Source organism: Salmo salar, chromosome ssa11 (assembly GCF_905237065.1).
Source record: "Salmo salar chromosome ssa11, Ssal_v3.1, whole genome shotgun sequence".
Lineage (NCBI taxonomy): Eukaryota > Metazoa > Chordata > Actinopteri > Salmoniformes > Salmonidae > Salmo > Salmo salar.
Window position 1 is genome coordinate 70323363 of NC_059452.1, and position 22994 is coordinate 70346356.

Consider the following 22994-nt stretch of genomic DNA (forward strand, 5'->3'; position numbering starts at 1 on the left):
CACACACACACACACACACACACACACACACACAAAATACAAACGGCCTTTATTTATTTACCTCACCGTTTCAGAACTGCCTTTACAAGACATTTAAAAGCTCACATCAACGCTGGCTCTCAGCACGCTTCCTCTTCCCCCCCCTCTATATCTCCCTCTATGTCTCCCTCTATGTCTCCCTCTATGTCTCCCTCTTGTTAACTCCCTCTAGTTGGATTGTCATCATAGCCAATTCCAGGAGAGCACACACATTATCCCAGTGGTAATCTTTTAAATCCTTATCAAATTAAAAACAAATCATTTCCATAAAGCCGGCCAGGGATCAGACGGGTCAGATCTGGTAAGTGTTTCTGGGATGGCGGCGGTTGTGGCACTGTCGGCTAAAACAGTCACTCTGTCCACTTGAGCCGCTTATGTTCGGACGGACTAGCCTATGTCACAGCCCACGACAGTAGCGATGTTGCTGACCCTGGCCCGATGGAATTAATGCTTTCTCTCAATCTGCTGTATTAATTCCCGCTGCGCTGTATGGTAATCCTGGCTTTAGTACACACACCGAGGCAGAGAGACAGACAGAGAGAGAGAGATGGAGCAGAGTGACAGCGAGAGAGACAGAGAGAGAGAGAGACTAATGCAGCGTAAATCATAAAGAGCAGGCCATGTATAGCTTACTACTTCAGCCAGTGTTAAAGCAAACCCCACTATCACCGCCATGACATGTTCTTTTAATACAGATGAATAGCGTCTTATCTCTTCTGCCCTGTAAACAAATACCTAATGCATGATTAGCAATAGAATTCCCATCTACACCTAAGCTCAACACACACACACACACACACACACACACACACCTAGGACGCAATAGGCTAAATTCAGTGTTTGGCCTCTGAAGAGCAACCTCTTCCAAAGCTTATTAGCTGAGGCGATCTTTTCCATTTGAGATTGACGCCCCGCACACTTCTCCTGACGTGTGTAGTACGACCGACGCTACGAGGGGAAAAAGGAGGAGTCAAACCATCTGAATACCGATCCCTTCGGAGTAAACAACGGCCCTTCAATGTTGGGGCAGTAAACCTGCTTTCCAGGTTGTTGGGGGGGGGGAAACCCGAACAGCAGGCCTACTCCGTTTCACTTTCACAACGCAGCTCGTTAAACTAGCTCGGAGCCTGACAGAGCTGGGACTGTGAGAGGATGAGGAAGTCACAGAAGCCTGACTATGACTGGATAGAACACACATAGGCACTTTCAGAGAAGTAGCCTCGCTAAATTGTAAACACCGACACTAACAGAATTAGCTAGCTAATCATTTCTCAGTGCCAGAATGTCTTTTTCTGAAGAGCTAAGCGCCTGATTCTACAAATCAAAGCCTTGGTTTGAAGACTGATGATAGAATATTAATCCGGTGCGTTACTGCTCTGCTGGAGCAAAAGCCTGCACCACCCACAGTGGAAAAGACTGGTTTCAATATGAGACCAGCGTAGAAAAGTCAAGAACAACAGTCTAAATTTGGTCTAGGTTGTAGTTTGGACCTGTTCATTGACAACATCTATAGCAAACAACAAATGAACAAGTGGCTTTGCCAAATGGCCATGGTCAGCCCAGCCTGTCCTGAACACACACAGTGGAGTTTCTGTAAGCATAATGTCATCCATTTGTAGGCCAACTTTGGCCCGGTTCGTGATTTGATTTCATCAATAGATGTGACTAAACGCATCCCATATTGCATTTCACTAAAAAGGGATGTCACGGATATTATTTTTGACGCTATATCGTATCGTTTTGACATTAATCGCAATAGTGTTTTTGCACTAGTTTGCTGGGCCCGCACCAAAACTGTTTCCTTCGTAGCTCGTTCTCCATCTTTTTAAATAGGGAGACTATTTGTTTTCAGCATTTATTTCCATGACTGAAACTCGTGTTCTCATGGATCTCTCGTCCCTCTGCGGCAGACATACGGTGAGAAATGTGTTTGGAACATCGATGCAAATGCATATAGAATCGTGAGAGTCGCTAAAACGTATCGGCACCCAAGTACCATGATAATATTGTATCGTGAAGTCCCTGTCAATTCCCAGCCCTAGTGTTTCAATAATAACAAATTACCGAAAGTGCATGAATAATAGGTTTCTGGGGTGTTCCATGCTCAATCAAGTACAATGTACCCCCTCAAATATTTGAGTCACCCTTTCCAGGCAGGAGATTTCCGTGGTAGCAGTGACGTCAGGAACCTAGCGGGTGAACAAAACGACGTAAATAGCCAAGAAACACGAGGGCAAAGTCTCACTTTAGTAGACTTTCTGGTAAATGCATGTGTTGTGGGCTTCAAAATTTGGTATCTTTCAGCACTTCACTTACACAGCCCCCCCATGCACTGTCGCTGCACAAGGTGGGATATGGGATTTGTATTTCCTTGTGCGATATACAAGAGTACGAAAACAAAACTGCAGAAATAGCTACAGCAATTTTGCTATACATTTTACTTGCACATGTACTCATGCTTGACTTTTGCAGTTCGCGCACATTTCTTTTTTTTGGTCGCAAATGCGCGTAAAATGGCAGCACTGTCCTGCAAAAGAGTGAGCAATGGCGAATCTCTATTGGGAAGTGCTTAGACCAAGACTAGGCTTATTCTGAGGCCAGGAAACCGGTGCCCGGGTTGCTGATCTGATCCCTTGAGGTGGTCAGTCAGCGGTGAGGAAGTCTGTCTGCACTACAGCTCCCGTTAGGCAGTGGGGTGCTGCTGCACAAAACACCAGGGGTGTATTCCCGAGTCTCGCAACGGAAACAATTTACTGTTTAAAGAACCAAAACGGAAGTAAACAGAGCAAACGGAACGAAAACAGGTAGGTCACTCCCCGTTTTCCTTCCGTTTGCTTCTTATTGGTTCCTAGAGTAAATGGTGTCTGTTGCGAGACGTTCCGCAAAACACAAAACATTTTGCAACGGAATCCGTCTAATGAATACATCCCAGGGTCACAAAACGTTCAGATAGAAATGTATAACGGACAGACATCTAGCCCATCTCCAACTTGTAGAATAAGCAATAGGCTTAAAGCTCTTTTCGTGACAGTTATATCTGCAACGTTACAGAAGATTCACATATATAGACTGTATTTTGCAGAATAGAAATGATCTGTGTCAGGTAGAAAAGTGAATCATGTCAGCTCTATACTTAAAGTCTCTAAGCTATTTGATGAACAACAGGCTACCTGCCACTTGGTAAAACGTTCAGCACATCAGCAAGGATCACTCGGATTAAAGCAAATGTAACACATTGTCAGAAACAACTTTGAGGAAGACATTGGATCTATGTTCGTTGCTCGCCACCACGCTACATATTATGACCGCGAAAAGTCCATCAAGTAATACATGGCGACAGCATAACATACTGTGCTTCTGAAGCTTTGAAGCTTAAGCTTGGTAAGGGATTTTAAGCCTAGCCGTTACAGCCTGAGCCTAGACTACAAGTCAGACACTTGTTAACATGTTATCCCACGTTCACCACATCCATCCGCTGTTCAATTCACACAATTGCGAATGCCACCGATATCCACTCTTCACCAACAAAACAGACATCACCAAACCCTCCACCACATCATTCTTTCCCGTATAGGCTTGACTTCCTACTGTAACAGACTAGACACTCAAACCCTGACGAGAATTGAAATGTTTGGCAGAGGAAGGTGTAGCCAAATCTGAAAAGGTCAAATTGGTTTTCTGTTATAGTAAGGCATTTTATTTGTATTTTTTGCAAATATAATAACAACTTGGTGGGAGCTCATATTAATCCTGTTTCACAAGTGTGTACTAATATGCATGTGATTTGGAAATGTGTTTTTTTGCATAGCCCAACTCTCCCTCAGACACCCTTGGGGAATGGGTCACGGCCAGGGTCACACCCAAAGTGCTTATAGCAAACAGTTTAGCATGAATCGTATCTAAAGGTCACAGACAACAGGGCCTATCCACACTACTATACACCTAACGGGAGATAACATCTTTGTCTGGGCTGCACAGCAGTTAGACACAGCAGTTAGCTCCAACAATAATAGCTGACAGAATGTGTTGCTAAGGCTGGCATCAATGGCCTCGCAAACACCACACACTCCAAAATGCAACATTTCCATCGCCTCGCATTTCCCGACAACATCCCAATGGTAGCTGCCTGCCTGTAAGCCTGCATTTGTTATTTAAAACCTGTGTTAATAAACAGTTATCTTAAAACACCAGTGATTGAGTGGGCAGAGTCAGGCTACTGAAGGGGAGAGATACACAGATGTGAATGGATGGATGTAGTCTGATTAAATCAGGCTGTAATACACAATTAATTGTTACTCACAGCCTGAAACCAATCCCTGCAAAATAGTGTAAATGTTGCTTACATGTCAGAATGTTTAATAAAATTACATTTAAAAGATGCACTATGCAGAAATCGCTTTGCCATTTCCTGGTTGCTAAAATCCTAATAGTTTGACTAATTTCACTTTATGTGACAAAACAAGCAAGTATAGTGTAGAGAATCATTGTACCATCTAAACCACTGTGAAATACATTTTCCAAAAACTATTATATTTTCAGCTGTTTGAAGCTGGTGTATGAAACTGAAAGTAAGAAGCAAAAACAAAACTTAAGAATAGGAAGCATAGAAATAATGCACATGGTACAGATCTACAGCATCTTAGGCTTGCTTTTAATGAGTGACATATCTATAACTCACATTTCTATGTGAATTTGGTCGGGTCGCCCCAAAAAAAGTGATATATTGCAGCTTTCAAAGCTTACTCTACCGGTTGTCTGTGCAGTTTGTCCTTCAGCTGTTCTGGAGACAAAATAACCACAGGAAAGTATTGTTTTCCTGACTTTTTAGAGAGCCAGTAGGTATATGCTTCTGTTCGCCAACAAGGTAAAATTTGTTTAATATTGGATATTCATTTGTTATTTTTTTAATCTCTTCAATAGCTATTTAATCAAGCATGCAATGAAAATGGTATATTCTGAATCAGGGGAAGATGAGGAACAACTAACACCTTTTTTTGTGTGTGACGTTTCATTCTTCCTCCGAAAATTCCCCAAAAATCTAAAGTTAACTAAGCATACGTGTGGATTGTTCTCCATCCTACCGATTTGGAATTTAACATTTTCATTGTCACGGCATCCTTGGTTCAATAGCTATTGACGGGAGAAAAACAAATATATCCAATATAAAACTAACTTAATCTTGGTGCCGAACAGAACCATATACCCTCCCCTCAAAAAGTTGGGTAAAACTGCTCAGAAAACTGGAAGAGTACGTTTAAATGAAATTTTATTCAACATTCTAGCTTGTAGGGTGCATTCACACGATTTTGAAGGCATTAGTTTCAGACCGGTAAACACACTATTTTTTAAAACTAGGCAAGTCAGTTAAGAACACATTTTTATTTATAATGACGGCCTAGGAACAGTGGGTTAACTGCCTTGTTCAGGGGCAGAACGACAGATTTTTTACCTTGTCAGCTCGGGGATTCGATCTACCAACCTTTCGGTTACTGGTCCAATGCTCTAACCACTAGGCTACCTGCCGCCCCCCAGTTCATTGTGTATAACTGCCAGAGATGGGCAGAACTTATTTCACATGTATACGAAATATCTATTTCAACTACATCTGAGTATTTTGTCATTTCTGTTACACTAGGCTGAACTACACATCAATGTATTTTGCGACAAGATACTTTCAAGGAGGTGCAATTTGTGTTTTCAAATTATTATTTTTATTGCACTTCATATTTTGCCACCCCCTTTCCCCCTGCATTGGTATCTGAAGCCTGATTGCACTATGGTGTGATAAGAGTGTCTGTTAAAATGAACTAAATATCAAATGTATATGTAAAAATGTACAATTGCAAAGCATGCTGAGTATAATTCTAATGAGCTCTGCCCCGAAACAAGGCCAATAATAATACTGTGTGCCATTTATCTGTTTCGTATTGTAATCTTTAATTATTTCTTATTGGTGTTACATTGTCGAGAAGGAACCTGCAAGTACACATTTCATATATCAAATCTTGTACGTATAAGTAATAAAACATGAAACAGTATGATTTGCTGTTCATCTTGGTGTGTTCATTTTCACACATAACGTTACATTTTGATCTCTTTCTTGCAGACACTATTATCCGGGGGGCCTTGCTCAACTAAGGTAGATAAACAACAACATATCAGTCATAGCAAGGAAACATTTCTGTAAACTTTACTAAGACATTGTCGCTGTTCGGCCCCAGCTACTTGCAAATGTATCCTTAAATACAAAATACATGTATTTTAATTAAATACATTACAAAATAAAAGTATTTGGTTGTTTATTTTGATACATTGACCTTTATGGTATTTTGGTATTCCCTGACTAATCAGGCTAGGATGGATGCAGAAGACCCCGTCCTGCTCCCTCTATCAATTGGTCTCTTCTAATCTTTCACCGCATCATTCCATCATAAACAGATAGGCCTAACAGATTAATGTAACAGATGAAAAAAAATTTTAAATAAATAGCTTCTGCCAACAGATGGTGGTGGTGGTGTTAGCAGGGTGGTAAATCAACTTTTTGGTCCACCAGCCGCAGTGCCGCAATTTTACCAGCCACTTAAATGTTGGAAATATTATTAGAATTAAGATGAATCACAGAAAAGACTGTACAAATCACAGATTACTGTACACCCCACCCCGCGTTCACCACGTTAGCATTCAGATTTCTCTCTTCCAGAGCTGACCCACTCAAATAAATAAATATATATATGTTTTTTTTTTTACGTCAGCTTTGGATAAAATAAACTGCTCCCAAATGCAATGCAGCTGGTAAGAATAGACATTTTACCAGATAATGCCAAAATCTACCAGCATTTGAGTTGGCTGGTGTTAACTTTCCACCCTGGGTGGTAGATGGGCTGTTTTGGTAATAGCCGGAATGACTCTTGGTCTGGTCTTCAGAACCCATCGTTAATAAGCATCATTAAAATGATAGAATTCTAGGATGGCATTATGTCAGATGCAAATCGAACTAAAGCGGATTTGAGGGATGGGGGCCTCAGATGGTTGGGACCCTGAAGCCAGACACAGTTGACAAATTGTTTCCTTTAGCAAGCTACTGCAACTGACTGACACATTTGAATTAGGTAGGGTTTTTCTCCCTACACATACATACAACACACCAATTTGACTGGTAAACATTGACTGACCGAGGCACAATATAAGGCGGATGAGCAATTATGTACCTGGGTTCAGGCAGTATGATTTTCTTGCTCGCCCGGGCCGCTGGAGTAGATTTGCTCTTCTCCATCGCCATCAAATAGCTGACATCGGCGAGAACTGCTTCGAGGTCCGCCATCTTCAACCTTGAGTGGACACAACACCTGTCGTGGGAACGTTTTTTTGTTTTTATATATAGGAAAGACAAAGCGAATGTCCACGGAATCTAGCTAGATCCAACCAGGGCGACCAAGACAGCTATGCGGATGACAAGGGGCGACCATCGAATGGTGCGTTTCGTTTTCTTCCTCTAGGTTTGGCAAACACGGTCTCTCAAAACACAACCATTGTGACAGAAAAACAAATTGATAGCTCACTAGATGACTAGTTTATGGAGAGTTCACTCATCTGGGTGTGTTTTTGTTCTTCTTTTCTTCCATCAATAAGGTTCCGTTATGTGCAAAACGTGTGTGGTGGTTTCATGGCCCCCTGAATATAAGCAGTTAAAAATAAATGGCAGACAAGATTGATGAGATTTTCGTTTCTGCACCCCCCTCCACACATTCAGAGCGCTTCACTTATTTAGATGGACCACCTGCTAGATTTGGCTAACTAGCGAGCCAGCTAGTTAGCTAATAACTGTCAAACCCCACTGATCCTGGATGATTTGTTTTATCTTCTTGGCAAGCTAAAAAAATAATGTAAATATTGCGGTACGTGTGACTCCAGCAAGACGTATGTTCCAAGCTTCCCAACTGTTTCTTGTCGCCTATGCTTTAATATAAAACAAAACATTAAGCATCGACAAAGATGGGCCGATGACAAGGGTAGAAAGCTAAAATAACAAGAGCAAGCCAGCTCGCCTGTGTAAAAAAAAATAATAATCCGACCACGAATTGAATAGTCCAGATGTCGAATAAGGTAGGTTCACACGTATTCACCAAAATGAACAATCAAAACAATTGCCAGCGTTGCTTTCATATCGCCAGTTGTTGGCTTCCTGTCTGTCTACAATGTTATTCTTGATCAGAGGACATACATCGTACAACGTCGCCATACAGACGCAGGTTGCTAGTTGAATATCCAGGCCAGCATGCAACAACAAAAAATATGCTTAAACAATCAGCTAGATACCCGACAAAAAATCTATCTAGCTAACAACAAAACAACAATATGTTATTGGCACTACAGTAACTATATGCAATATTTATACAAATGATGCCACGAAATCAGCCAGTTAACGTTAGATTCTAAATTTAACTAGGGGACAATTGTTTGCTACGACCAACTGCTGTGCAAAACGTTGCTACTTGGTAGCGAGTTACTTACAGTAGCTAGCAAGTAGCTAATCCTGTAACTGTAGCCAGTTCAATTTGAACTAACCAGCTAACGTTAGATAATATACTCACTGAGCTAGCGTAGATAGCTAGCGCTAGCTACCAACCGCTTTATCGCACCGACACGAAACCCACTCATGCAGTTAGCGATCTCAGCTAACGAATCCTGATCTTCGGGCAAATGCACGTCATTTCAAACCGCACACAAATTTGACCATAATCATTTCTTTCACCCAGTGTTGTGGGCTCTGGCGTGGAGACACCAGTGGCTAGCTAGCTGTTATGATGGGGGGAGGGGGCGTTGGAAGGAGGAAATTGGCTAGCTAACGTTAGCTTGTCAACCGTCCACGGTCTCTCGCCACTTGACTTCCACTGGAAGTTGAGTCTTTCACCGGGCGACCGACAGAAACTTGCTAGCTAACCAACATACAACGGAAGATAAACGAACAACCTAAGAGCATATTTTGTCTTCTAATGTCAGCTGCCTGTCAGCGTCTTCCTCGAGTCAAGTGTTGTGACCGTACGTTTCTTTTTTTCCTCCCTTGCTTGCGCGCTACCCAAGACGCTTTCCTCTTGCTACAGTAGCCAGAAGGAATCCCCGGACGAGCCGCCGAGATCGGTGCGTTCGACCGAATCTGACGACGCGGGAGAACGTTTTGATATCCTGTTTCGTTTTACGTTCCTCAAAGAGGCACAGATTTCTTCTTGTTTATCCCTGGCGAGTCCGAGTAGAGACCGTAGACTTGACTCCGTTTGGTCGGCTGAGTCTCCTGTGTGCAGCTGTGTGGTGGGGTTTTGTGTGTGTGTCCCCCAGTGTATTCTGTATTCTCAGAAACAAGCTAGTTTAGCTACTGTGAAAGCCCCACTTCCTCACGCTGCGATTGAGACGCCTGGAAAACATGTCACGGAGCCGGATCGCTCATGGACGGGGAACTACATGATTATAAATGCCCAATTACGATTTTAGTAAAAAAAAAAAAAACGTTTATATAAAATGAGCACTATTCTGTTTAACTAAAAAAGAAAATACATTGTTTGTAACAGTGTTCAAAAGAGGGAGGTAGGCACTAGGCACTCAGTATGGGTATCTTTTTTTTGACTATCACATGAATAATAGATGAGTGACACATTTTATTATTCTTTTTTTTTCACCTTTATTTAACCAGGTAGGCAAGTTGAGAACAAGTTCTCATTTACAATTGCGACCGGGCCAAGATAAAGCAAAGCAGTTTGACACATACAACAACACAGAGTTACACATGGAGTAAAACAAACATACAGTCAATAATACAGTAGAAAAATAAGTCTGTATACAATGTGAGCAAATGAGGTGAGATAAGGGAGGTAAAGGCAAAAGAAAAGGCCATGGTGGCGAAGTACATACAATATAGCAAGTAAAACACTGGAATGGTAGATTTGCAGTGGAAGAAAGTGCAAAGTAGAAAGAGAAATAATGGGGTGCAAAGGAGCAAAATAAATAAATACAGTAGGGGAAGAGGTAGATTTGGGGCTAAATTATAGATAGGCTATGTACAGGTGCAGTAATCTGTGAGCTGCTCTGACAGCTGGTGCTTAAAGCTAGTGAGGGGGAAGTGTTTCCAGTTTCAGAGATTTTTGTAGTTCGTTCCAGTCATTGACAGCAGAGAACTGGAAGGAGAGGCGGCCGAAGGAGGAATTGGCTTTGGGGGTGCAGACATCTGGGAGATAACTAGCCGGATCAATCCAATGGACCAATCCCTGAATCAGTAGACAACCCATTTGTGTATCTTGAAACCACTTTATTGTAGGCGTATGTTGGAGACCTGTTTAATCAGATTTTGAAGCATATATACGCATATTTAAATGTGACACTTGATTTTCCTAAAATTCAGTATGCATATGAATTGGCCAGTAGGCCTTAGTATGTGATGCACTGTTAATAAAATACTAATTGCTGACGAATTTTGTTGGGCTTTACAACCTATACAACAGTGATTTATTTTTGGACAAGTATTTTACAAATGGGAAGCAAACACGTCTGATGAAAGCACTGCAAAATTGAGCTCCAATGCCCATCCCAAATGGTATGGGGGTCAGCCGAGCTTCCACCAACCCACCTGACTCTTATCATAGCCTGTCTTCGAAGGCCACTTTGTCTCATAATTCTATTTAACAATGTACGTCATCACACTGTTATATTTGATTTAACCAAGCAATATTTTATTATTATATTTTGTCAATAGATTGATCTTCCTTTTTTTTGTGTGTGCAATTACTGTCGTGGAGACGTAGCGCCACCTGCTGGCCAGTAAATGTAATGTTTTCCAAAGCGCTCCAGTCTAAAATGTCTCAACAGCCCCGTGGTTGTTTGTTTGTCTTTAGCTATGTTTCTAGTAGTACAATTTCACCTACAGTTGACGTACATTCAGAGAGGCACAAGCATGGACGGGAGGTCAGTGAGGTTTTAGAAAGACAGTTTATTCAGCATTGGGTAACAGTGGGGTTAAGCTTGGGATAACGGGTGAGAGGTTACTGCTGAATGCGGCGGATGGACTGGATCTGAGGGGTCTGGGAGTGGGAGCCGAACTCCTTGAAGTGCTTGTACTCGCCGCAGTGACGGTCACACTCCATGATGTACTGGTAGCCACGGTATCCGGGGTACTGGTAGCACACGAAACTGTTAGGTAGAGAGACAGAAAGAGATTTCAGAGTCAGTTGGCGGTAATGGATACTATGAGGCTAAGGGAGTAGTAAAACATTTGATTGGAAATTGAGAGAGAGAAAGAGCGAGAGAGATAGAAGCAGATTGGAGTGAGAGAGAGAAAGTGAGTGAAGTAGAGGGAGGGAGAGAGAGAAGGAGAGAGAGAGAGAAGGAGAGAGAGAGAGGTTGACTGTGGTAAGGGCCCGGCTACTCACGCTCCGGACTGGATCCTGAGGGAGCCAACCTCGTTGTTGCACCAGCCCATGGCCTGGAGGGAGGGGTAGTCATCGCTCAGCTCGCCCTTGCGACCAAGGTAGTTCTCGCGCTCATAAATGGTCATACGACACTCCCTGTGGTTCTGGAGGGGCGAAGACGGACGGACGGACGGATGGACGGACGGACGGGGGGGGATTGTCAGTTAGTCAGTCAAGAGGAAGAGTGTGGAATAGATAGTGATGGAAACAGATAGGAGTAGACAGAGAGCGGTAGTTTAGTTACTCACAGCGCAGGCAATGGGCCTAAAGGAGGTCATCCTCTCGATGTGGTAGGCATTGCTACCGCCGAAGGCGTCGCACTGGGGGTACTCTCCTCTCTCCAGCACAAACTGCTGGCCCTGGTAGGAAGCATGCTCATAGCCAACCCAACTATAGGAGCGAGAGGGAGAAAGGGAAGAAGTAAGACATCACATTGAGATCATCATTTTCCCTCAGCTTCTCTGAGCAATAGTTCTAAAGACTGAAACCAGCGAGTGGAAGGTCTGTTTTGAGTGTTTCTGCGGGTGGGGATATGAAGTGGGGATTTGTGTGTAAGTACTCACGCTCCACTCTCCACCCTGAGGGAGCGCACAGTCTCGAACCCGAACTCCATCACGTTGCAGCACTCTGAGGTGAACTCATGCCGACGGCCCTGGAAGCACTCCTCGTCGAAGACAATGATCTGAGAGGGACAGACAGAGAGAGAGAGAGAGACATGTGTTACATACTGTATCTATCTATCTATTTACCTGGACAGGTTCAAGCTGAGATTTGTGTGCAGCACGGGAGGCTGCTGAGGGGAGGACGGCTCATAATAATGTCTGGAATGGAATAAATGGAATGGTATCAGACACGTGGAAAACATGTGCTTGACGCGTTCGATAAGTTCCATTCATTCCGTTCCAGACATTACTGTTAGCCCGTCCTCCCCAATTAAGGTGCCACCAGCCGCCTGTGGTGTGCAGCCGTAAGTCTCTACAACTCTTTAGAGTTAATATGGTCTGTGATTTGTCTAAATCCGTGCAGGGTGTAATGTGTTCAGCGGGAACAGAAAGAGCGTGTCTAGACCCGACCCTGCTGTTGACCGAACAGACTGCTGTGATAAACGGTTTGTCACATTGATCCTAGAGACCCGTTTCTCCCGCATCTCTCTGGTCAAAGAGTTTTCCTGGACCCACAGACTGAGCTCAAATCCTTGACAAATTCATCCTTCTTTCCCCTCTTCCTTCCTTGAGGTAATCACTGATCTGCCACGGTGGGATAGGTGGAAGTAAGAATTCCACCACATTGCTTTTAGGTCATGGACGGATGTATTTTAAAGTATTGAAACAGGTCCACGGCAGGCCTTTTATATGATGCACACTCAGTAAGCCAGTCTCACATACCTTCCAGTGGCCGGAGAACTTGGTGCAATGGTGAGTCATCTTATTGTCTGGAATGAGAGAGGACAGAGAGCAGGGCTGTTATAAACAATAGTGCTTTTACAAATAGCAGAATGTTACATTTGGACAATGTGCAACTCGGGATGCTAGTTAGACCGCTGAACGTTTCTTTCCCACCCATTCATACTCACATTATACACACTCTCTCTCTCTCCCTCACACACACACACACACACACACACACACACACACACACACACACACACACACACACACACACACACACACACACACTTTCTTCACATATAAACACACACACTGCCCCAGACACGCAACAAAGTTCGGCAACAAAGTTTGCCCATATAAAAAATACTGACCATCAAACAAATATACAGGTAAATATATATATATATATATATATATATATATATATATATATATATATATATATATAACAGAGGTATGCAAAGTAGCTGGTGGAGGGAGAAAATGGAGCAGCATTGTGCTTCAACCCCCATAATAGATTCCAGTACAGCAGGACTCCCTCCCTGTGTAATAAACTATTCATATTGTACCACCGCATCAATGCTGTTCTACGCTACATGGCCTGCTTTTATGTACTGAAAAGGCCCGTACAGCTCGGCTGGTTTAGCTCTGTATGCAGGGCTAAAAGTCTTGGTTTAGCTATGTGTTGTTCAGGGCTGAAACGCCTGTGAGGATAGTATCCCAGCGAGGCTAAAAGCATGCGCTGTGGAGTGGCTGGCCTGAATAGCAGGACCATTGTGTGATGCTGGATTGAAAGCGTCAGCAGCTATTTACAGATCCTGTACTGGAATGAGGAAAGTCCAACAGGCCAGGGGCCACATCTAGGATATTCCTTTTTAGGTCTCCTTTTCCTATTTTTTTTTTATGCTACTCTTGATTTTTCTCTCTATTTTCTCCCTTTTTTCTTCCGATTGTTCTCTTTCCATCCCTTGTCGGCCCCTGGTCCCTGTTCCCGGGGCCCAGAGTTATGCCCCTGGGCCTGCCTGGCTGCGGTGTGAAGTGGTGGCGGGCAGACCGAGTCATTATGGGGCCTGCTACCCTACCCTAGGTACTCTGACCTGCTCTGTCTTCCTGCCTGGCTGGCTGGGTGGATGATCAGGCTGGTGCTATGGTTCTCTGGGTGGGACAGAGAGACTCACCTTGCTTTGATGCCCTTGGCTGTCCCGGAATGAGAGTGAGAGGACTCACGCGCCCCCACCCTTTTAAAGCCTCCCCTGGCAAAGGGCCACACTGAAAGCCCCAGCTCAGCAGCGGGGAGGAGCCTCTCTTTGTCCCGCCGACAAAAGCAGGGTTAATCTATAGAGGGACAGAAGTGCAGACACCACACTATCACCCAGGGCAGGGACCAGGGGTAGGGAGAAGAGGAGGAGAGAAGAGACAAGTGCAGGGCACTTAGAGAGAATGTCAAGGGGCGACGAGAGGAGGGGGATTCCCTCAAAAAGCCACGTATAGTAGCCTACACTTGATTTTTCTCTCTCTCTCCCTCTCTGTCTCTCTCTACCTCTTCCTCAGTATCTCCTCCTTTCACTTCTTCTTTATTTCCATCGTTCACAATCACATCTCATGGATTCTTATGGGTCTGTCAACTAACTAGCTATATCCCAAGAGCCTAATGGATGACCCTGTCCTCTCTGTTGACAAGCATGTCATGTCCTTTACTCACCTGTAGGGAGAGACCTGTCTGTCTCCCTGTCTGTCGCACCCTGGTTCACCTCATCTGCTCTGTTACAATCACTGTCCCCTATTTCCTCTAAAGGATCGATAAAGTATTCTGTCTGTCTGTCTGTCTGTCTGTCTGTCTGTCTGTCTGTCTGTCTGTCTGTCTGTCTGTCTGTCTGTCTGTCTGTCTGTCTGTCTGTCTGTCTGTCTGTCTGTCTGTCTGTCTGTCTGTCTGACTGACTGAATTGTTATTATGTCATCACTAATGCCTTTGGTTGATTGTCATGGTAAAAGGTTGACAGGACTGAAGCCGAACATCTTCAATATAAACGTACAAGTTAAACTTGTGCACGGTTGACTTTTAGATTGTTGATGACTAAGGTGTTGTTATTCTGTTAGCCCCACAATGTGACACGGCATGTAGCGTTGATGGTGCGTATCTTATTCCTCCCGTCGAATTCATCATAGTTAATCTGCAGCATGATCAGGGCATGCGCCCATGTTTCATAACACAGAGCAGCAGGAGGCTCCATTTGGTGCTGGAATGTGGACATCTCGTCTGGAAGATAGAGAGAGAAACATAGAGAGAGAGAGAGAGAGAGAGAGGGGAATAAGCCGAGCCAAGAAATGAGACAGAGGACTGAGTTGGAAGAGGGTCAGCAGTAGGCAAGTCTTTCTCCAGCTGCTTTAGCATGAAACCCTCAGACTGGTCACACTTCAACAGTGGAACGGACGGCTTAGGGAAACAAATGGTGTTTATGAACTATTATAGTTGGTTAACCATTAGGCTAACCAAATGGCTATGTCATTTTTACCTAGGCGGTGTGTCCTTTTTTTCGAAGGGAATATTCTTGTATTTCATTAACTTTCCTAAATATGTTTATATATATTTTTTAACCATCACAACTGAATCAATTCAAAAGTATAAATCATGCCTTTTACATATGCATTTATTTAATTTGTTGTTTAACAAACTGTGTTATAGTGTTGTAGGTCAGTACAAAAAGAAGAAAACAATTACTCAAAAAAACTTCACAGCACTAAAATAAGGTTGCTTACAATAATTTATTCATTCATGAACACATGTTGTTTTGACATGTTTTGACAAACTCTGTTATAAGGCGTAAGCTGTTTATAACACATTAGCCATAGCTGTAGTATTGGCCATGGCTTTTGCATTAGCCATAGCTTTAGCATAGCCATGGCTTTGGTGTTAGCCATAGCTTTAGCATAGCCATGGCTTTGGTGTTAGCCATAGCTTTAGCATAGCCATGGCTTTTGCATTAGCCATAGCTTTAGCATAGCCATGGCTTTTGCATTAGCCATAGCGTTAGCATGCCATAGCTTTAGCATAGCCATGGCTTTGGTGTTAGCCAGATACCTGTAGCATTAGCTCACAACACTGTGTTGAGCGAGCACAGCGCTGTGCTGGCTGTTATGACAGCAGAGTGACTGCCCAGTCAACCATTAGTCAACAGAGAAAGGAGCAGAGACTAGACTGGTACTAGCCTACCTCTCTCTGACTGGATCCTGTGGAAAGCTGGTATCTATGGCTGTATGGCTGCCTTTACACAGCCAGCTCAATTCTAATCTTTTTTTCACTAATTGGTCGTTTGACCAATCAGATCAGCTCCTTTTCCAATAAAAAGATCAGAATTGGACTGCCTTTGTAAACACAGCCTATGTTGCCTATTATACACTGCCCTGCTTAGAATGAAGATAACAGAAGAATGACTGAATTATAAATAATACAGAGGTGGATTTCCTAGACATTGATAGGTGCCCGGGTTTCCATGTAAAATTGGTCTATGTATTTTTGCATTTTATCTGTTGAGATCATCATTTGCCATTATTTTAAACACTTTTTTTGTACCCTTACTCTACCAACCTTTACTCTACCAACCTTTACTTTACCAACCTTTACTTTACCAACCTTTACTCTACCAACCTTTACTCTATCAACCAACCTTTACTTTACCAACCTTTACTCAACCAACCTTTACTCTACCAACCTTTACTCTACCAACCTTTACTCTACCAACCTTTACTCAACCAACCTTTACTCTATCAACCAACCAACCTTTACTTTACCAACCTTTACTCAACCAACCTTTACTCTACCAACCTTTACTCTACCAACCTTTACTCTATCAACCAACCTTTACTTTACCAACCTTTACTTTACCAACCTTTACTTTACCAACCTTTACTCAACCAACCTTTACTCTACCAACCTTTACTCTACCAACCAACCTTTACTCTACCAACCTTTACTCAACCAACCTTTACTCAACCAACCTTTACTCTACCAACCAACCTTTACTCTACCAACCTTTACTTAACCAACCTTTACTTTACCAACCTTTACTCAACCAACCTTTACTCTAACAACCTTTACTCTACCAACCAACCTTTACTCTAGCAACCTTTACTTAACCTACCTTTACTTTACCAACCTTTACTCAACCAACCTTCACTCAACCAACCTTTACTCAACCAACCTTTACTCTAACAACCTTTACTTTACTTTACTAACCTTTACTCTACCAACCTTTACTTTACTCTACCAACCTTTACTCTACCAACCTTTACTTAACCTACCTTTACTTTACCAACCTTTACTTTGCCAACCTTTACTCTACCAACCTTTACTTTACTTTACCAACCTTTACTCTACCAACCTTTACTTTACTCTACCAACCTTTACCCTACCAACCAACAAATACTCTACCAACCAACCTTTACTCTACCAACCTTTACTCAACCAACCTTTACTCTACCAACCAACCTTTACTCAACCAACCTTTACTCAACCAACCTTTACTCAACCAACCTTTACTCTACCAACCAACCTTTACTCTACCAACCTTTACTCTACCAACCTTTACTTAATCTACCTTTACTTTACCAGCCTTTACTTTACCAACCTTTACTCAACCAACCTTTACTCTAACAACCTTTACTCTACCAACCAACCTTTACTCTAGCAACCTTTACTTAACCTACCTTTACTTTACCAACCTTTACTCAACCAACCTTTACTCAACCAACCTTTACTCAACCAACCTTTACTTTACTTTACTAACCTTTACTCTACCAACCTTTACTTTACTCTACCAACCTTTACTCTACCAACCTTTACTTAACCTACCTTTACTTTACCAACCTTTACTCTACCAACCTTTACTTTACTCTACCAACCTTTACCCTACCAACCAACCTTTACTCTACCAACCAACCTTTACTCTACCAACCTTTACTCAACCAACCTTTACTCAACCAACCTTAACTCAACCAGCTAGTTTTGGACTCATTATGCCCTAGTAGTGGATTTTCATCACAGCTGTACCCTTGACATTCTATGACACACAAACACAAGCCAGTCCTCCTCCCTGTGACTGCCTGAATACTTCACTTTATACAGTGACACTTCCCACAAGGCCTCATGTTGTCACTAGGCAGGAACCTGCAACTCTGCCTCAGGCTCTGGGCCATACATAGGTCACTATACTGCTAATGTATTGCTGCTCTATTTCTTGCTTCAGCCAACAGATATGGGTTTTTATCTTAGATAGGTATAGGTGATGAACAATCAATCAATCGAGGATCGCGATGCACACGTCAACATTTAAAAGTCATACAGCAACATGACTACATGATCATTGGTATTGACCTACAGTACACAGTGGAGAGACCTGTACTTGATTGGAAAATGGACGGAGAAGAAGAACATTGTCATAAAGACCTGTGGTGAGAAGGGGTAGGGGAAAATGGGGGGGGGGTTGTTGGAGAGGGTAGAGAGAGAGAAGGGGAGATGGGGTCGAGAGATATGGAAGGAGAGAGAAGAGAGTAGAAGAGTAGAGAGAGGGTTTGACATTCTCCTCCAGGTTATTTCTACTCTATTATTCCGCTTCTCTCGATGTCGCCATCACCCTCCTTTACCACACTTCTAGGTGCTTTATAATGCTGTGGTACTGTCTGTGTGTTAGCTTCATGTCTATGTGAAACATGTGCGTGCTGTATGTGTGTGTGGGAGACAAAAAAAGACAGTCTGTGTGAGATATGATCACCTAGTGACAGGTCCTTTACATGTTCTTTAATAATAATACATTATTTTACTAGGCAAGTCAGTTTAGAACAAATTCTTATTTTCAATGATGGCCTAGGAACAGTGGGTTAACTGCCTGTTCAGGAGCAGAACGACAGATTTTTACCTTGTCAGCTCGGAGATTCGATCTTGCAACCTTTCGGTTACTAGTCCAACGCTCTAACCACTAGGCTACCCACCGCTGCCCCATTATGATCATTCTCATTTGAAAAATATGAATAGGGAGCATAACTTTATTTTATTGATTGCTCTCAACTAACCAGATGAAGAAGAAGAAGTCAGAAAAAAAAATCAGTCCGGACAAAACGTTCGTGAATGGAAATAAATTGCAATCCCACCTTTTCTTATTCACATTTTCCCACTTCAAAATAAAATGTTATGTCATTTGAATCATAAGTCTTTCTCTTTTCAAAACTAAGCTAAGTGCTGGTGCAGTTTCGCCTGTTAGAGTTAGAGAAAGATACAGAGAGAGAGTGTGTGTGTGTTAACTTCTTGCGCCCTCCAGGTCTATGCATTCCTGTGCCCTATATGTTACTGTAGCTTACAGGCCCAGCGCACTAACAGAGGGGGAAATTGCTGTTGTCAGGGCTTTCCATTGACAGTAAAGTGCTTACAGGCAGCGCGGGGGGGCAGAGGAGGGTTCTGGTTGTTGCGATGACCCAGGGGGCTTTGGTCCAGACCAACTCTGATGACGCTGGTGTTTCTATTGTCCACTGAGCCCTTGCGTTCAGCCTTTGCCAGGGTATAAAAGCTAGGGTTCTGCGCTGAGGTGGCCAGCACGATCCAGCCTACCCCACACGCCACAGCAAGCTGTACACGCAGGTAAGGACACACCCCACACAAACTGAAAACAGCAGTCGATCCACAGCAGCAAACAGCACACAGGGGCCCACTCCTCTCAGCCTACCATGCTCGGGTGTGTCACCCCACAGGCGGGGCAGAGGCCCTAACAGAGGCCCAGGCCTCAGGGCCTAGATGAGGCACTCAGACCCCAGGCTGGATTGGTACAATGGATGGTTATTTTCTCCTTGGAGATTCTGATCCATCCTATGGAAGTGTTTGGCCGCTGTTTCCTGCCTCAGTTAGTTACAAAACTAAGAAATAGTAACACATACACAAGCAACACACATTCACTCTGTAGTGAGAACATAGATGCCGCACCTTTACCTGATCTGTGTTTGATCTATTTTTTCGCTCCCTGTCCCTCTTTCTCTCAATCGATCTCTCTACCTCCCACACCATTCTCCCTTTCCCTTTCTTTACTTGCATTCATCCTCTTCTCTCTCGCCCTCTTTCCCCTTCTTCCTCTCTTTTACTCTCACTGCCTGCTCTATCTTCTTTCCTCTGACATTCCTCTCCTCTCCCTGTCCTCTCTCTCATCTCTCTATTCTCCCTCCCTCCCTCTACCCCTTATCCCCCTCCATCCTTTCCTTCTCCCTCCATCCATCCATCCCTCCCCCCGCTCTCTGTCAGAATCTCCTGATCCCTCACCATGTCTCAGACCGCCAAGTCCGCCTCCAGCCAGGGCACTGATGTCAAGGACAAGGGAGCCCCTGCCCCTGCTGCCACTAGCAAGGCCACTAAGACTGGAGAACCCAGCGTCGGAAACTTCCGAGTGAGTCAGCACCCTCATTAAAAATGCACACAACCCACTTGGCACAGGAGCTGGATTCAAATTGTAACTCTAGAAAATAAAGAAGAGTAATGTCCACCCATTGTGTGGGAACAGCAAACAGTTTAAAGTTAGCCATTCTCTTTGAATTTTTATCTGAGCTGGGTTAATTGACTATGGATAGAACATTATACAGGGCGTTTGTTGTGGTTGGTAAATGTTGCTACTTAAGTCGGCGGGTCTTAAGATGACCCCAGAGATCTTGCAGCCTTCACAGCAGTACAGGTGGCTTTGGGTTTAGTGGAAGGAAGCTTCTGTACAGGTAGTCCGAGCCATGAAGAACTTCAGAGCTTTCTAACTGATTGATAAACTGAGTGACAAACGGTAAAGGGCTCTGAGACCGAGTTACATACCTGCAGTAGTAAAAGGCACCAAATGTGTTCTAATTCTATGGCAAAAGGGTCAACACAGAATACAATATTTGTGGAAGAAGGACAGTATCTCACCCTTGACCTCTTCCATTGATAATGGCATCTAACCTCTGACCACTGCCCCCTGTAGATCATGCTGTTCGACCAGGAGAACTTCCAGGGCAGAATGATGGAGATCCAGAACGAGTGCATGAACGTGTGTGAACGCGGCATGGACAGAGTGCGCAGTATCATCGTTGAGTGCGGCCCGTAAGTGGACACACACACCTACAGGGCAAGATTACACACACACACAGTCACACACATATACATCTACAGGACACAATCACACACAAAGCAATCAACTCTACATGCTAGTCCAACACACAGGAAGACAAACTCAGACTGAGCCCAAACATTTGAGCCCAAACACTGATGCTGTCATTTTTCGTGGCCCTTCACGCTCATTTCATTTGGACCCATCTTCTAATCCCTCTCCCCCCTCTCCCCTTGTCCCCGGCGGCCACCCCTCTCCAGCTTTGTTGCTTTTGAGCAGACTAACTTCCGTGGGGAGATGTTCATCCTGGAGAAGGGAGAGTACCCTCGCTGGGATACCTGGAGCAACTCTTACCGTAGCGACTGCCTCATGTCCCTCAGACCCATCCGCATGGTGAGGAACACACGCATTCCAAAACACACACACACACACACACACTGTCACATTTTCCAATATACTCTCTCTCACACACATTCCAAACATGACAGTGACGAATGAGTTCGCTAGAGCGAGAACAGCAGATGACCAGGTCTAATACAGTAGCTAGTGAAGATACCCTCCAACCTTTTCCCTGACACTCTCTCTCCTTCCTTCCCCCCTCTTTCCCATCCCTCTCTCCTTCCCTCCACAGGACAGCCTGGAGCACAAGATCTGTCTGTTTGAGCTCTCCGACTTTAAGGGCAATAAGATGGAGATCCAGGAGGATGACGTTCCCACCCTCTGGGCGCACGGCTTCACCGACAGAGTGGGCAGCGTGAGGGTGCCCGGCGGAGTGTGAGTGTACACACACACACACTCAACCACACACACACTCGTACTTACGCACACACACCAGAAACCTATTTTTATGGATACAGGGACTGAAAAATACTCACCTATATCGAAGATAAAAACCCATATCTGTAGGAGAAGCAAGAAATAGAGCAGCAATACATTAGCAGTATAGTGACCTATGTATGGCCCAGAGCCTGAGGCAGAGTTGCAGGTTCCTCCCTAGTGACAACGAGGCCTTGTGGGAAGTGTCACTGTATAAAGTGAAGTATTCAGGCAGTTACAGGGAGGAGGACTGGCTTGTGTTTGTGTGTCATAGAATGTCACGGGTACATTTATAACTATTGCACACTTTAAGTGGAAAAACAGAACTCCAATGTGAGTCATGTTGTCTCTACAAACAGCCTAAAAATGACTATCAATCTAAATGTAACAAAACATTACCCCCCCCCCTCCTCCCTCTCTCTCTCTCTCTCTTTCCTCCTCTCTCCAGGTGGGTGGGTTACCAGTACCCCGGATACAGAGGCTACCAGTACCTATTTGAGTGTGGTGACTACAGACACTACAACGAGTTCTGTGCCTTCCAGCCTCAGATCCAGTCCATGCGTCGCGTCAGGGACATGCAGTTCCACCAGCGTGGTTGCTTCAACCTCACCTCCGCCAGCAAGTGAGCGACCTCTGGTGGATGCACGCTGTAACTGCAGCCAGCCAGCCCTCCCTCACTCAACCCGCCCATCGGGCGCTTTTTATTTCTCCAATCCTATTCCTCCTTTCCTTCCCTTCTCCCACCTTCACCCCTCCATCCTAAAGGGATGGAACGGCAGCATCCTACCGACCGGAACAACCTAAATGACTTTTTATGATGCCAAATAATAAACATGTTTTGAAAAACTTGAATTCCGTTCGACCTGGACTACTTTATTCAAAGCCTTGTGTTCACTGTGACAACATTTTGTGCTTCGTTGTCCTTTTCTGTCTGTTTGATATTCATTGTTTCTTTCTCTCTTTTCCCTTTTGTCTGTCCAACTGTGTTCTCCCTATTTGTCTTCCTTCTGTTCTTCTCTCTTCCATCTGTCCTGTTGGACTGAGAAAGGACCATCTGATTAGTGAGGGGTTAAAGGTTGAACACAGCCCCTCTAACCCACTGACAGACAGTCCTGGCCTCTCAGTTGTAGATTGAACAGTGGAAATGATTATTACCTAACAATGAGGATGCATGTAGATAAAGCTTGTATAAC

At 43.8% G+C, this 22994-nt stretch overlaps 3 protein-coding genes across 3 annotated transcripts in view; 1 reads left to right on the top strand and 2 right to left on the bottom strand.

The window, feature by feature from the left end:
* LOC106563006 (beta-adrenergic receptor kinase 2) overlaps positions 1–9417 on the bottom strand; it is a 67310-nt gene extending 57893 nt beyond the window's left edge. The window contains exon 1 of the mRNA XM_045689891.1: positions 7248–9417. Within this exon, the coding sequence (XP_045545847.1) occupies positions 7248–7360 (113 nt within the window). The 5' untranslated portion in view covers positions 7361–9417. The remainder of the gene's footprint in view (positions 1–7247) is intronic.
* A 1577-nt stretch (positions 9418–10994) lies between these two features.
* LOC106563090 (beta-crystallin A4) lies at positions 10995–14174 on the bottom strand. Its single transcript, XM_014128319.2, has 6 exons — positions 14059–14174; positions 12878–12924; positions 12056–12174; positions 11741–11882; positions 11454–11596; positions 10995–11214 (listed from the first exon to the last, which is right to left on the bottom strand). Exons 2-6 carry the CDS (start codon positions 12914–12916, stop codon positions 11067–11069), a joined length of 591 nt encoding a protein of 196 aa, XP_013983794.1. The 5' UTR covers positions 12917–12924; positions 14059–14174; the 3' UTR covers positions 10995–11066.
* A 5120-nt stretch (positions 14175–19294) lies between these two features.
* LOC106563089 (crystallin, beta B1) lies at positions 19295–22653 on the top strand. Its single transcript, XM_014128318.2, has 6 exons — positions 19295–19508; positions 20160–20301; positions 20860–20978; positions 21246–21378; positions 21617–21759; positions 22250–22653. The coding sequence occupies exons 2-6, from the start codon at positions 20179–20181 to the stop codon at positions 22425–22427; spliced, it is 696 nt and encodes a 231-aa protein (XP_013983793.1). The 5' UTR covers positions 19295–19508; positions 20160–20178; the 3' UTR covers positions 22428–22653.
* Positions 22654–22994: the final 341 nt, after the last annotated feature.

Excerpts from the sequence above, each read along its gene's own strand:
- LOC106563090 (XM_014128319.2), bottom strand. The coding sequence starts at position 12,916 with ATGACTCACCATTGCACCAAGTTCTCCGGCCACTGGAAG. Across the intron at positions 11,883-12,055 it reads CTCAGGGTGGAGAGTGGAGC|TTGGGTTGGCTATGAGCATG; the intron begins GTGAGTACTTAC and ends TCGCTCCTATAG. Across the intron at positions 11,215-11,453 it reads CTCAGGATCCAGTCCGGAGC|TTTCGTGTGCTACCAGTACC; the intron begins GTGAGTAGCCGG and ends TCTACCTAACAG.
- LOC106563089 (XM_014128318.2), top strand. The coding sequence starts at position 20,179 with ATGTCTCAGACCGCCAAGTCCGCCTCCAGCCAGGGCACTGATGTCAAG. Across the intron at positions 20,302-20,859 it reads CCAGCGTCGGAAACTTCCGA|ATCATGCTGTTCGACCAGGA; the intron begins GTGAGTCAGCAC and ends TGCCCCCTGTAG. Across the intron at positions 21,760-22,249 it reads GTGAGGGTGCCCGGCGGAGT|GTGGGTGGGTTACCAGTACC; the intron begins GTGAGTGTACAC and ends TCCTCTCTCCAG.